Source organism: Bacillus rossius, chromosome 15 (genome assembly GCF_032445375.1).
Source record: "Bacillus rossius redtenbacheri isolate Brsri chromosome 15, Brsri_v3, whole genome shotgun sequence".
NCBI classification, from domain to species: Eukaryota; Metazoa; Arthropoda; class Insecta; order Phasmatodea; family Bacillidae; genus Bacillus; species Bacillus rossius.
In genome coordinates, this window is record NC_086342.1 from 4,721,098 (window position 1) to 4,737,402 (window position 16,305).

A 16,305-nucleotide genomic window follows, 5' to 3' on the forward strand; every position below is an offset into this window, starting at 1 on the left:
AGTCATCGGTGGCCATGTTGCAGGGGTAGTCCAATATCATCTCAGAGGTCATATCGCCCTGAGCCTACTCGCAAAACCGTGTCCAAGCAAAACAATTCAATTCATCTTTCCTTCATATTTCTAGGGACCGGTTTAACTTATTTTTTTTAATGATATCAGTGAGGAAAATTAAGCCTGAGTAATTTGTTTATTCAGTGGACTGTGTTAGTAATCGCCACTTTTCAATGTTTCATTGTTATCCGCCATCTTAATAAACAACATATCACTCCCTTTGTTTACTTTGACAACCACAAATGAAAGAAAACTATAACTGTGCCAATTTAGTTTCTGCCCATTCAGATAAGCTTCTTAATTTTAGGCTGATATTATTGAAAAATGAGTGTCTCTGTCATAACTAAAAATCCACAAGCACCCTTTTCACTTTTCGTACTACCGCATACTCACAATCAATGTGGCTAAGTTAGTAATATAGCAGGTGGGCCCGAAACTAATTCACAAACTATGTCTCAGTCTCAGCACTGTATTCAATAGTGGTGCGACAGTTCAAGTGTGACAGTTACAAGCAGTGGCGTAGCCAGGATTTGTGTATGGGGGGGGGGGGGTGGTGTTAAGAAGCATGCCCCCCCCCCCCCCCTACCCCTTGTATTAAAGCGGGTCCGGGAGTCCTCCCCCGGGAAAATTTGGATTTTAAGGTGTAAAATAGTGCTATTTTAGCAGTTTTCGGTACTTAAATTTAAATAGTGTAATGGTAAAAATTTTATTAATTTTAATATTAAATTTGTTTGAGTGATGAATAAGAAATTAATTTAAGATTTGGTGCTAAGGGGGGGGGGGATTGAACCCCTAACATCCCCCCCCCCTTCCCCGCTACGCCCCTGGTTCCAAGTGAAGTGATCGCACCGACGAGGGGGAAGGCGACTGACCTGCAGCTTGGTGTGGAAGAAGAACGTGGAGTAGTGCTTGCCGTAGTAGGTGACCACGCCCACGAGCTGGTGCGTGGTGGCGGCGGCCCAGCGGTGGTCCACCACGCTGTGGAACACGTCCGACAGCCGCAGGGACGTGCCCACCGTCGCGAACACGTCCATGATGTGCTCCAGCGTCGGCCGCTCCGAGTCCCACACCACGCCCACCGACACGATCTCCGGCCGGTTCATCAGCGCGCGGCAGATCTGGATCTTGGCCCCGCAGGCACTCTGCCGGGGAGAAGGCACCGTCTCACCCCACGGAGGCTTCCAGCCACAACCACCGAGGATAGACTGACATTTCCTCAGAAGAAACTTCAATGTCTTAACCCACAGAGGCTTCGAGCCACAACTAGCGAGCGACAGCACTGGATAGATTGACATTTCCTCAGAAGAAACTTCAATGTCTTAACCCACAGAGGCTTCGAGCCACAACTAGCGAGCGACAGCACTGGATAGATTGACATTTCCTCAGAAGAAACTTCAATGTCTTAACCCACAGAGGCTTCGAGCCACAACTAGCGAGCGACAGCACTGGATAGATTGACATTTCCTCAGAAGAAACTTCAATGTCTTAACCCACAGAGGCTTCCAGCCACAACTACCGAGTGACAGCACTGGATAGACTGACATTTCCTCTGAAGAAAATTCAATGTCTTAACCCACAGAGGCTTCGAGCCACAACTAGCGAGCGACAGCACTGGATAGATTGACATTTCCTCAGAAGAAACTTCAATGTCTTAACCCACAGAGGCTTCGAGCCACAACTAGCGAGCGACAGCACTGGATAGATTGACATTTCCTCAGAAGAAACTTCAATGTCTTAACCCACAGAGGCTTCCAGCCACAACTACCGAGTGACAGCACTGGATAGACTGACATTTCCTCTGAAGAAACTTCAATGTCTTAACCCACAGAGGCTTCGAGCCACAACTAGCGAGCGACAGCACTGGATAGATTGACATTTCCTCAGAAGAAACTTCAATGTCTTAACCCACAGAGGCTTCCAGCCACAACTACCGAGTGACAGCACTGGATAGACTGACATTTCCTCTGAAGAAAATTCAATGTCTTAACCCACAGAGGCTTCGAGCCACAACTAGCGAGCGACAGCACTGGATAGATTGACATTTCCTCAGAAGAAACTTCAATGTCTTAACCCACAGAGGCTTCGAGCCACAACTAGCGAGCGACAGCACTGGATAGATTGACATTTCCTCAGAAGAAACTTCAATGTCTTAACCCACAGAGGCTTCCAGCCACAACTACCGAGTGACAGCACTGGATAGACTGACATTTCCTCTGAAGAAAATTCAATGTCTTAACCCACAGAGGATTCGAGCCACAACTACTTAGTGACAGCACTGGATAGACCGACATTTCCCGAGAAGAAACGTCAATCTTACTTGCCATTTAGGCTGCGAAATGTGAAAAATGCAATATTCAATTCTTTTATGTACACTAGATATTTCATGTTCTAAAACCTATTGAAAATTAAAACCTACCCATTTTTATTTAGTATTTATTTACGACTCTATTTTAATGTCTGCCTATAAATTAATCTGGTGTGGTTCTGGAATCAGTGGTGATACAGTCTAATGTATTTTGCAACCTCAAATTTAAATATTGTGTGTTTTTCAATGCCTTTATGTTACTGCAAGCAATTTAAATCCTATGTCATAGTCACTTCAAAATATACACGTTTCACTCACCGGGCAGTCCCGGATGTCTCCCATCCCTCCAGCTTTCCTGAGAAGTTGGCCAAACTGATCGGGGTTCTGGCGAGCCTGGGCAGTCAGGGCGGAGGCAGACACGTAGTGCACCATCTGGAACACAAAATGCATCGTCTCCAAGTGGTAGGCATGGACACACACACTTCCAAGTTTTATGACTTCTGTCGGTTAGTTTCTGTTTCTTCTCTTACCGATCCTATTTTTCTTTTACGTAGTTACAAAAATTTCAGTTTTTCATAGCAGTTCCTTGCACACAATTAGCTCATCTGCGATAAAATAAGCAATATTTGTCACTTTTGCAAAGTCTGTCAATGAGTTTCAGTTTTAAAGTGATATAAACTGAAAAAAAAAATTCATCATTCCTCAACTTCATTGCTACTATTCAAACGTAAAAAAAAACTTGTTGTTAAAGCAAAAAATATTCATTTACATTTTTTTTTTAAATAAATAAATTCAGCAGAGACAACACAATATCTCCATAAATTATATCTGGGCTTTTTGAAGAAAAAAAATTAATTTTCTGCTGATAGCCACCATCTTCCTGATGTGATCTTCAGAAATTTATAAAATAAAAAAATGGGAATGCATACTGATTCCAATAAAATAACACAACCTCATTTCTGCAAGTTGCTCAGTTTATTTTTTTAAATAGCCCTTCAAAACCTATACACACATCTTACATTAAAAAAAATTAGAGCTGAGCAGGGCCGCCAACTAGTCTCTGGCACCCGGGGGCATGAATGGATTCATGCGCCTCCCACCCCCCCCCCTCTTTTTTTTGCACATACCACACCAATAAAGCAGGAGGGTCCGGGGGCCCTCCCACGGAAAAAATGGTGCTATTTAAGCATTTTCCATACCTACATGTAACAGTTTCTGTGCTACTGTAACTTCCATGCATGAACCCACCATGTCCATGAAGTAGTCCCCGTATAATCGCCAGACTTGTTCATTGAATATACGTTGAGACGTTATATATTGTAAATCAGATTGGACATTCCGGGCATGCAAGTTAAAAAAAAACACTTTACCAGTTACCAGTCGTGGTAGGAATTACAATGCGAGTGATTTCGGCACCCCCCACAGCTTTGCGCCCGGGGCGTATGCCCCACTTGCCCCCCCACACCCCAGTTGCGGCCCTGGTGCCGAGCAGCGTGGGGACGGCGTGAGAGGCGCGCGGCTCACCTGGGTGAACAGTGAGGTAAAACGTGGAGAGGTGTGCGACTCACCTGGGTGAACGGTGAGGTGGAACGTGGAGAGGCGCGCGACTCACTTAGGTGAATGGCGAGTGTGGAACGGTGAGAGGCGCACAGCTCACCTGGGTGAACGGCGAGGGTGGAACGGTGAGAGAGGCGCACAACTCACCTAGGTGAATGGTGAGGTGGGACGTGGAGAGGGGCGCGACTCACCTGGGTGAACGGTGAGGTGGAACGTCAAGAGGCACGCGACTCACCTGGGTGAACGGTGAGGTAGAACGTGAAGAGGCGCGCGGCTCACCTGGGTGAACCGCGAGTGTGGATGGGTGAGAGAGGCGTGCGACACACCTGGGTGAACGGCGAGTGTGGAACGTGGAGAGGCGTACGGCTCACCTGGGTGAACGGTGAGGTGGAACGTGGAGAGGCGCGTGACTCACCTGGGTGAACGGTGAGTGTGGAATGGTGAGAGAGGCGCGTGTCTCATCTGGTGGAACGGTGAGAGAGGTGCGCGACTCACCTGGGTGAACGGTGAGGTGGAACGTGGAGAGGCACGCGGCTCACCTGGGCGAACGGCGAGTGTGGAACGGTGAGAGAGGTGCGCGGCTCACCTGTGTGAACGGCGAGTGTGGAATGTGGAGAGGCGCGCGGCTCACCTGGGTGAACGGCAGCGGCTCGGACGTGGCCCCACAGGCCCCGCACACGCTCTGCTCCACCAGCGTCATGGCGAACTTCTGGTGTGGGATGCACTGGCGCGCGCTGCACATGTCCTCGGCCTCGCCGCTCGCGATGTGCAGGTGGATGCGCAGCAGGATGTTCTCCTGCGCAACATCGCGAGCGGTCAGGACAGCCCCATTCCCCCCGTAGGCTTCAGACTACATACCCTCGACACTTTACAGTCTTGCCTTCATGCCAGTTATTATTTTTTATTTTTAAAGTAGACATTTCTGCGTTATTATTATGTTTTTTATAAATTATTTTTTTATCACTCAAATGTGTGTTTTGTTCAATAAATTTTATTTTTAAATCAGAGATTTCTGTGCTATAGCTTTTTATAAAAAAAATTTTATTATTCAAATATGTTTTGTTCAATAAATTTTATTTCTAAAGCAGAGATTTCTGTGTTATTAATTTTTTAATAAATATTTTTTATCATTCAAATGTGTGTTTTGTTCAATAAATTTTATTTTTAAATCAGAGATTTCCGTGCTATTGCTTTTTTACTAATAGTTTTCTTTATCATTCAAATGTGTGTTTTGTTCAATAAAATTTAATTTTTAAACCAGAGAGTTATGTGCTATTGTTTTTTTACAAATAGTTTTTTATGATTAAAATGTGTGTTTTGTTCAATAAATTTTATTTTTATAGCAGAGATTTCTGTGTTATTAATTCTTTATAAATTATTTTCTATTATTCAAATTTTTTTTGTTCATTAAATTTTATTTTTAAATCAGAGATTTCTGTGTTATTACTTTTTTACAAATTCTTTTTTATCATTCAAATGTGTTTTTTTTTTGTTCAATAAATTTTATTTTTAAAGCAGAGATATCTGTGATATTAATGTTTTACAAATAGTTTTTTTATCATTGAAATGTGTGTTTTGTTCAATAAATTTTATTTTTAAAGCAGAGATTTCTGTGAATTATTTGAAAAAAATATTATACTGTTTTGATATGAGTTCAGTTTTGTTCAAAATGCTGATCATGTGTGTTTGCTAGCATTTTGGTGTCATATGGTGAAGAGGCATGTTTTATTGGTGGTGTTATTTTGGTTTTATCGCAGTTCACCACAAAACCTCGTGCCTAATACAGACAGCACATGCAAGTTGCACGATAAAAGAAAATGTGTGGCCCCAAAAATCAATGGCTTATAACCATCAAAAACATGAGTGATGGCTGATGAATTTAGCGTGTCTCTGAGGCTAAAAGACTGGTGTCGTTAGGCATGGCCAAGTTTCAAATGCAGAAAGTTTTTCATATTTCATTTCAAGTGTATTTAAATTCATTCCATGTCAAATTACTACTTGAAATTTATTAAAATAACAAAAATTGTGAGTCTGCCTGAGAACCATTTGCAAAAAAAATTTCAAATTTTATTGTTTACTTCTCCATTTTGAACCATGAATAGTAATTAATTGGACACTATCAAATTTCAAATATTTCATATAAATTTGTAAAATGTATTGCTTTCCTTTTCTGTTATTTAAAATTTCTATTATAAATATTAATGTAATCTACTCTTCGGAATGGTTTAAATTTTTTTTTTTTAATTTTAAGGAATTTTTCACTAGTATTAGTTCTTTATAATTGTATGTTATCTTTGCACTAAAGTTTTTTTTTTAAGTTCAAACAAAAAGAAAACCTTTTAAATGTCTAACATCAATTTCTTACTGGCAAAGAAACATTAAAAATAGGGAGGAAAAAATTGGCTTTCAAGAAAAAATCTAAAATGGATAAAACTACAGACCTAAAATGTCACAAAAGGAATTTAATTTTATGATGCATTTTTTTCCCTCAAATCTTCAATAAAAATAAAAATATCTGTTTTGGAAAAACAAAAAAATAAAAGATGGCTTTTTATAAATTGAATTAATGATGAGTGAAATGCAGTTCATCACACTCCCAGTCAAACACAATGACGGAGCTCGGTCGCAGACGAAGAGGGGAGACCCTTACAAAGCACTCGGCCGCGTCGTCCATGAAGCCCAGCTGGAAGCGCTGCTGGTCGAAGAAGGACTCCGCCAGGGCGCGGCGCAAGGCGTCGGGCGGCAGCGCGCTCTCCTGGCTGAACTGCAGCTGCGCAAACAGCTCCTGCAACACGCGACAACGCGGCCCAATCAGCACTTCAGTGACGGGCCGGATCCCAACTATCTCTCTCCAATCCGTACCTTGGACCAGAAAAGACCCAGAGTACCTCGAATACACCCCCCTCGAATCCAAAATCTGGGTCTCAAAGGGTCCGTAATTAAATAATGTACAAGAAATTAAACACATTAACTATGGTGATGAAACCACGACAACACAGCCCAATTAGCATTTTAGTGACGGGCCGGATCCCAACCAATCTGTACCTTGAACCAGAAAACCCAAAAGAGTACCTTGAATACACCCCTCAAATCCAAAATCTGAGTCTCAAGGGTCCGAAATGAAATAATGTACAAGAAATGAAAGACATTTAACTATGGCGATGAAACAACGAACCCTTTAAACTTTTTATCCATGAACTAAGTTTCTAGAATCAACACATAATGTAATTTCATTCGTACAATTACATGTTAAAAGTAAATCGTCCTTGGGGAATGGCAAAAGGACAGGTACAAAGAAAAAAAATTTGTCTAATTAAATTCAGAGATTAACACTGAAGAATTTTTTTTTTAATTTACTTAATTTCCTCAAATATTGAATCCTGCAAATACAAAGGATTGTATGGTATTTAAGAATTTGATTGGCTCATCCCTAGTATTTTTATTAGTTAACTTTTGACATATACCAGAATCATCACCTAAGTTGGTTCATGTTTGAATTCTCTTTTATGAAATTTCTGCTTGGTTTTCTTCTATCCAAGCACTTTGTACCCTTCTGCTACATGAGAGAAAGGAAACTGTATAACAGTTACCAATAAAAATAGTTTTTATATCATGAAAATTCTTACTTAAATGTTTGCATGTTCATAACAAAAAAAAGTACATGTGAGTTGAACTCGTATGCTAAGGGTTTCATAACATACATAAAGATTTTTCTTTCTTAAACTCGCAAACTACTTGTAATGAAAGTTCACATAGCATTTATGTTGTATGACTGAATAGTATATACTGTTTTGGGCATTTTTTTTTCCGTTTAATTATTTCCATTTTCCCGTTAGAGCTATAACAAAATAATTCTAAAATGTATGTGTTCAATATGATTTCAATAAAATAAAATAAAAAGTAAAAACAAATATGTAATGAGTATGTCTGGAAAATTCTAGAAAATTATTGACAGTAATTATAATTTTGTGGAAAAAAATACATAATCTGTAAAAGTTAAAATTTTTATCTTACAACTGTTACAAATTATAAGCAATGAATATAAATAACATTAAATGCTAGAAGCCTGGGGCAGATGGACAGACATACTCACTCATTAGCTACAACAATGTAGATCTTTTGTCGCATTGTTGTATGATGCGTCCAAACGCTTACCTTTCTATAGTTAGGGTTTTATCCAAAGAGTCATCTTTTCATCAATAAAGGGCAGAAATTCCCAGTATGTTCCAAGCATGCCATGAAAACTATAATGTAACGTAACTACTCCAAAACCAAGAGCATGCAGTGGCAACAGTAAGCAGGACATGACCCTAGAAAATTGTAAAATATTGGAACTCACTATTTATATGTTCAGATTAGTAAGAGATTCTTATATGGGGCAAAGGGGAGAACGTGAACTATCTGAGAAAACTTACTGGCATATTGTAGTATCGGTTATATTTACCTTATGAACATCCAGGGTGTTCATTAACTAATGACAAACTACTACATCAATAAGTATCTTATTTTTAATTGTTTGAAGTTCACATTTACTCTGGAGACAGCATGGAATCTACTGCAAAACAGTGCACACTTAATGAGTCAAATTTTCTTCTGGAACAAAGGAAATCACTGCATCTGAGTGTTCAGAGGTACTCAGCAGTTTAGATTTTTGAGCGCATTTTATTTTGTTCAATGAAAGAATCATAAAAAAAATATTTCACTAAAATATTAGTATAATACAATGAGAATTTAACAGAAGTACCGTCTCCTATAATTTTAAATAAAAAAAGAAATTAAAGGTGTAGTATTTCCTTGAGGAAAATTTTTTTCAAGGAAATAGCGTGATGCCCTTTCTCACTAAACAGGAAAAAGCTCACACAGGGGAAAAACTCAGGAATCATCCAGAGTCGTGTATTCCAGCTAATACGAACACCGAGGAATTGATTTCTGACCCTCATTCCTGTAAGCAAATCTAAACATATGCCGGCTTGCACAGTCGTGACTTGAGGCGAAGTGGAGCACTCTTCCATTTGATGATTAACCTGCCCAAGTTTTTTGCTCGGACTTCACTCGCCTGCCTCTGCAAGCGGTTCTTAGTCTCTCCGACAACCTCTTCAAGAAGACAACGTATCCCCCTCGGGCAGGAACCAACGACCCGGCGAAGAGGCACACACCTGGCGCATGTTGGCATCCCTGGAGCCGTGGCGGGGCTGGTCCCCCGGGTCCGGCGGGCGCATCCCCCGCTGCCACGCGCTGGCGCGTCACACGACGTCACACCGGGTGTCAGCCTCGCTCTCAGAAGTACGAACCAAACACGTCGTCACTGGGGTCGACGGTCGAGGACGGACGTACGAGAACAGCCCCAAGACTGCTTCGCGCGGCGGTCGACCGCGCATCACACACCCGGGGGACTCTTCAGCGAGCTCCAGCAGGTCAGCACGTCTTCTCCTCTCTTACACGAGAGCTGCAGTCCTCGCTCAAATCGCTCTCCGGGGCTGGACGGCGACTGCGGGGTCCAGCTCACCGCCTCGGTATTCCCGGGCGCCGCGTCACCGGCGCTGGGCTTCCAGGAACGACGGCGGCGTCGGCTGCGGCGCCCGGGAGCGGCCGTGAGCGGCGAGAGAGCGGGGACCCATTACCCGGCCTAGCCTCTCTCTCTCTCTCTCTTTCTCTCTCTCTCTCTGTGTGTGTGTGTGTGTGTGTGTGTGTGTGTGTGTCCGCCCGCCGGCTCTCACTCAGGCCGGAGTTGTCAACGACGCAACAATCTTCAGCGAACCACGTCTTAAAGAGTACCCGTTCATAAACTATACGCAAGAACGCAACAACCAAAGCTAGAATTGTTCAAATTACAACTTTCTCGCGTTTTTGACTGCCACATTTGAATAGAAGGGTTCCTAAATTTTTTTTATAGACGCAGAACATGTGCACTATAAAGATTATATACGTACGAAAAACCGTTTTCAGTCAACTAAAAGACTTAAAACTTCCTTTTACGAGACATTATTGACAATATCTGTCGGAACTGATGTACTGTGGCTCTCAGTCCGAACTGGCGTGTGTGGTAACAGCGTCTCAACAGTCCAACCTGTCGGTCCATCAGTTGTCGAGTGTCTGTTCAGGAACTGCGCCAGTATTTGCCTTGAGTGGAGTTGGAAGACCAATTTGGAAGAAAATTTATTCCCCTCCCCCCCCCCCCCTTTTTTTTGTCGACCGAAAAAAAAAAACGACCACAAAATTTTCCCTTACTGTACTTGACACAACAAACGCGAGCATTGTGAATCTTTACTTCAAGTCAATGCTAGTCTTGTCTTCGGTGTTTGAGGTTACTCGCTAATTACTGTTGAAGTCTCCACATTACATTGGGGTATATTACGTATCGCCGTAATGTATTTAATATTAATAGCTCAAGGAAGTGGGCCTTTTATGATAATAATTTTATTTATGCATGAATATCATTCAATAGCATTCATATTTTTTTTTATAATCTTTAACGTCCCGCCATCTTCAGTTTGTGACGTAGGCGAATGCAATACAGTGACTTCGACGAAAGTATTAGCGCGTAAGCACCGGAGGTAAGGCTGATGTGTAAAGATATAAACCGAGGCAATAATCGCAATGCAAGCTACGACACATCACTGGTGGGCAATCTGTCTGTTGGACGAGCCAATGGACAGGGGGGGCACAGCCGATCGGTTACCAATTATATGTCATAAGACGACGGGCGTGAGAACATACTTATTAAGTTCCGACTCAACCACCGGCATTTGCGACAAAAAGAAGAGAGAGAAAGCGATATTGTTCGGGGAAGCCTTCTTTTTACAGACGAGTCACACCCGAAGTTCCCCGAAGTTCATTTCGCTTTTTTTTCCCCCGTTCTATATCATTGTATAAACCGGTGTGGCATTAAATTTTGCTGTCGATTAGGATAGGTTAGCTACATTATAAATACTTTAAATTATTGTGGATGGTTGGTTATATTAGGTAAGTATAGCTAGATTAATAATACTGTAAAATCATTTTATGGTTGCTTAGCAAATAACTTTTTAAAATGTAGCTATCCAGGGCTAGGAAACCGTTTACATGATTTCACAGTATCTTTAATGTAGCTATCCTAACCAAATAAACCGTCCACAATGTTTTAAAGTATTTATAATGTAGCTAACCTAACCTTTTACAGTGAACAAAAAAAACCTAAGATGGCTCTCTCGTCTGTGAAAAGGCTTCCCATATTGTTCATAGTAGCATCATGTTCGGTAACTTGACAGCGACAAACAATAATTAGGACGCGTAGCGAAATGAGAACAAATGTTAAATTGCGCTACAGTCCGAAAACGTCCTCCAACTCTTTGTGGTATAAAGTTCACCAACAAGTAGGTAACATATCATAGGTAGATGGAATTAGAGGTCAAATAATGTTGCGTTAAATTTGACTGAAAACAGATGTGAGTTTCTAGCCAGAACGCTCTGGTGGTAGTTTGGAGTGTTGGCGAGCCTGGTGGGCGCGGCGCGCTCGGCATGCAGGCCCGCCAACCCCGCGGCAAATGGCGGACGCGCGGACCTCGGCGAGGGGGGGGGGGGAGGGGAGGGGGCGACTGCGCATGCGCGCGGCGTCGCGGCGTACACCGCGCATTCTCGCGTGCGAACACGCAGGCTCGTGTAGTCGTGTGGCGATTACGAGCCGCCTCCACCGAGTCCCAGTGACTGCCGCAAGCACGTGCAAGCACATAACGCCCACAACAAAGACATCAACATTGCGGTCGCATGCGCATTTCAGTGGCCGGCATACAAAATAAGAGACGCCGATTCCCGCCATCTTGCAGGGCCACTAACAACCAAGTAATAAATATTTACTGCAAGTCTGTAAAGAGGAACCTATAGTCACCTTATTGATAAATTACGTTTATGCCAATAATTGATCTGCATGGTGTCTATTAACAATACAAGTACGGCTGTATGAGGTTAATAGTAAACGCCAAAGGTTAACAAAGTATTTGAAGCATTCGGTTATTATTAACGTCAGGCATTTCATTACATTATATAGTATGCTGTGACGAAGCATAACTTTTAAAACCAAACGATACAGCAATGTTATGACCTGAAAACTTTTGAAAACAAAGATAGGGTCTTTAAGAGCATACACAGAATTTCATTTCAGGGGGATCGGGGGGAAAGAACAACATTCCCCGCTGTTTGAGTTCAAAATCCTTCCATTTTTTTTTGTGGGAATGCCGGATTTATTTAGAATTTCGGGTGGAGGAGTGATATATTCCATCCCTTATCCCTTAGTGTTTTGGGTGTTCCTTATCGCAAAAAAAAAAAAGAAGATAATCTTGAACATGTATGGTGAATATTCCCAGCAACGAACGACCACCAAAAAAAAAAAAAAAAAAAAAACACGGTTGCAAAAACTTTTATTTTCGAAACGTAAACGACTTTTAGGTTGTTATGTATCCTATAAATACCGCGCAGTTCGCTGGTTTCAAAAGAAAGCAAAGGTGGTAGTTGCAGCATTGAGTAGCGACTGTTTATCTTCCTCGCTCTGTTGTAGCGCTGAGTAGCGACTGTTTATCTTCCTCGCTCTGTGGTAGCATTGAGTAGCGACTGTTTATCTTCCTCGCTCTGTGGTAGCACTGAGTAGCGACTGTTTATCTTCCTCGCTCTGTGGTAGCACTGAGTAGCGACTGCTTATCTTCCTCGCTCTGTGGTAGCACTGAGTAGCGACTGTTTATCTTCCTCGCTCTGAGGTAGCATTGAGTAGCGACTGCTTATCTTCCTCGCTCTGTGGTAGCACTGAGTAGCGACTGCTTATCTTCCTCGCTCTGTGGTAGCATTGAGTAGCGACTGTTTATCTTCCTCGCTCTGTGGTAGCATTGAGTAGCGACTGCTTATCTTCCTCGCTCTGTGGTAGCATTGAGTAGCGACTGTTTATCTTCCTCGCTCTGTGGTAGCATTGAGTAGCGACTGCTTATCTTCCTCGCTCTGTGGTAGCACTGAGTAGCGACTGTTTATCTTCCTCGCTCTGTGGTAGCACTGAGTAGCGACTGTTTATCTTCCTCGCTCTGTTGTAGCACTGAGTAGCGACTGCTTATCTTCCTCGCTCTGTGGTAGCATTGAGTAGCGACTGTTTATCTTCCTCGCTCTGTGGTAGCACTGAGTAGCGACTGCTTATCTTCCTCGCTCTGTCGTAGCACTGAGTAGCGACTGTTTATCTTCCTCGCTCTGTGGTAGCATTGAGTAGCGACTGCTTATCTTCCTCGCTCTGTGGTAGCACTGAGTAGCGACTGCTTATCTTCCTCGCTCTGTTGTAGCGCTGAGTAGCGACTGTTTATCTTCCTCGCTCTGAGGTAGCATTGAGTAGCGACTGCTTATCTTCCTCGCTCTGTGGTAGCACTGAGTAGCGACTGTTTATCTTCCTCGCTCTGTGGTAGCACTGAGTAGCGACTGTTTATCTTCCTCGCTCTGTGGTAGCATTGAGTAGCGACTGTTTATCTTCCTCGCTCTGTGGTAGCATTGAGTAGCGACTGACTGTTCATCTTCCTCGCTCTGTGGGGGCACCCGCGGTGGAGTGTGACTTGGTGTCGTGTGAGAACTGCGGGCGGCGAGTATCCCACCAGAGGTGTCGAGTTGCCGCGAGACGCCCTCTCCCATGTCCGGGGCCCGCTGGTTCCAGCTCGCGCCGCCCGGAGCGCTGCACGCGCGGTGATTTGAGAGAAACCTAGCGGGTTGCGCTGCACAAATGCTTATCTGTGACGAAATTTTTATACATCATTGGTATCTCGTAGCTGGAGAGTAATTTATGTTGGATACTGCAGTCTTTAGATAGCTCATTCATTATTTGGTTGGGAGGTTGGTCAGCATTAGAACGATTCTTCACGTTGAATTTTGAGTCAACCAATCATAGTTCAATTCGTCAAATACAAGCCTGAGTGCTTTTCCAAATACTAAGTATTATTTATCTTAGCATAACATTCAAATTAACTAGAAAATTTATATTTATTTGGTTTTGCAAAGAAAAAAGCTCAATGTGAACTTTTTGCGAGTATCATTTTCGTTAGAGTTTTGACGATTATTATTGCTTATCAGGCAGACATCAGAGAGAAGGTCCTTAAGGGTGTATGTTCCATCCCAGATCATTATTTTATATTTAAGTTCCAAACGGTTTAACTTGCCGAGTTTTTGAGTGGCTGAACTTTCAATGAATGTATATGTATGTATGTATGTATGTGTGTGTGTGTATATATATGTGTATATATATGTGTGTATATATATATATGCAGAATTAGATAGAAAAGTTGCATTTTTTAAGTTTTTTGCAGTACGGATAAGAAGAATGAAATGGAATATTAAACTGGAATTTTTTGGTTTGAAGTAATTTTGACTGGCTACTGTTAGATATGGTTTAATTTCTTTTAGAAAAAAAAAATAATAATTTTACTAAGTCTTTTGAAATCACCAGAATTAATATTTTAAAAGGCTAAATACATAAAATAAAATTCCCCGAAAGAAAATTAAACAATACCACGCAGTAGCCACCCAAAATTTCAGTTATTTCTACTTTTTGGTTTTCCTTATCCATACTACACAAAAATGTTAAAAATTCTACTTTGCCAGTTAATTATGCAAAAAGTATGCAGTTTACTTCTTGTTTCATTTGGTTGAAGTTCAGCCATTCAAAAAGTCTAAAAAAATTTAAACTGTATGGAACGTAAATATAAAATAATGACCTGGAATATGATGTATACGCTTAAAGCTATACTTAACCAACCCGTAAGTTTAAAAACGCAAACAACATCCATGCATTGACGAAATTCTAACCCAGAACACCTCGCACCCGACCCACTGCGGTGGACGCTGCAGTCGCCATCTTGAGGGCGGGGCCCGACACGCCTGCCCGCCTTGGACCGCTGCGCGGGTTCTGGGCGCGGCCGTCAGGCGCGCTGTGCTCGGGCCCTCACACGTAGTTCAAGGGGAAGCCTTCCTTTCACAGACGAGACAGCCACACCCGAAGTAGTTCCCCGAAGTTCATGCTCGCCTTTTTTTTTTTTTTTTCGTACCACATCAGGTGTATTTATTTGGGAGAAACCATTTACACGATTTCACAGTATCTTTAATTTAGCTATCCTAACCAAATCAACCGTTCACAATGTTTTTAAGTATTTATAATGTAGCTAACCAAACCGAACAAAAAAAAACCGAAGATGCACGATCGGGCGTTTGGCTCTCTCGTCTGTGAAAAGAAGGCTTCCCCTCGTTCGCACGTCTCGTCACGAGGGCGGAACATGGGGGGGTGGGGGGGGGGGGGCAGCAGGGGCGAGTCAACCCCGTGCTGTTATGCATGGGGGGGGGCGAGAGTAGCATTTCGCCCCCCTCCTTTTCCCAGAATAAATGTTTGGTCCTAATAGTATTTTTCTCAACCAGTAATTACAAACGTTGCATTGGAGATCACATTGATTAGAAAATCAAATTTATGATTGTCAATATACTGTAAAATGATTGCGATTTCATAGATGGTATTTTATTTAAATTGTACTACATCTACTGTCAGAGTAGTATTTAATATATACTACGTCATCAAATTCTTGGAATGGTATATTTAATATTTTGGTTCGGAAACTCATTAAATAGCACAATATTGCATCTAAAATTCCAAATTTTTCCGGGGGATGGCCCCCGGACCCCCCCCCCCCCCCAAATGCGTGTCCATCCAAACATTTATTTAGCTAAACGAAACGTAGTATTTTAACAAAAGTAACTAACGAGTTTGAATGTCTTTAATAAATAAATTACTTTCTGAAATAAAAATTAAAAAAAAAACTCTGTTTTAACAATATTTCTTTTAAAAAAGCTCCTGATTACATAAAACGATTGCCGTGTACAAAAATTATTATGTATAAGTGATTTGGCATTTGTTACGTTACGAAACAAAAAAAAGAACAAATATCCAAAGAACGAAATTACCCATTTTTGTTAAACTCGGAAACGAAGTTTAACGTAGAATTATTTAAAATAAAGCTGAGCGTGATAAATATACGAAAACTGTTTTTGCAACTAGATTTATTGACGCGATTCACACGTAGTTTCCGCACCCGCCGCTAGAATTCACTGTCGGAGCAGATGCACGCCGACTGTTGAATCGTTCCATTTGCGACCGAAACTTTAAACTATATAATGAAACTGCCTGATAAAACCGAAAAATATTATTTTTTAATAAATAAAAAAACCGCCTTGAAACTGATTTTCGACAAGGAATTTTATTAAAATATTGCCCATATCGTTAAAATTAATTAAACCGTTTTTACTCTAAATGTCCCCTTTGACTTTGTGAACTTCGGTTCAAGCCATCAGCCACAGATGGCAGCACCGTGGTAGTTACACATTTCCGTTCCCAGACTTCCGTCGCATTCACGAAA

General features: G+C 41.8%; 1 protein-coding gene across 4 annotated transcripts in view; it reads right to left on the reverse strand.

Annotated features, from left to right (window-relative positions):
- Positions 1-16,305, reverse strand: part of LOC134539231 (uncharacterized) — a 139,485-nt gene that overhangs the window by 9,895 nt on the left and 113,285 nt on the right. For all 4 annotated transcript variants that reach the window (XM_063381028.1, XM_063381027.1, XM_063381029.1 and 1 more), the window contains 4 exons: positions 6,564-6,698; positions 4,545-4,709; positions 2,675-2,788; positions 924-1,193 (listed from right to left, as the gene is read on the reverse strand). In XM_063381028.1, coding sequence (XP_063237098.1) covers positions 924-1,193; positions 2,675-2,788; positions 4,545-4,709; positions 6,564-6,698 — 684 coding nt within the window. The remainder of the gene's footprint in view (positions 1-923; positions 1,194-2,674; positions 2,789-4,544; positions 4,710-6,563; positions 6,699-16,305) is intronic.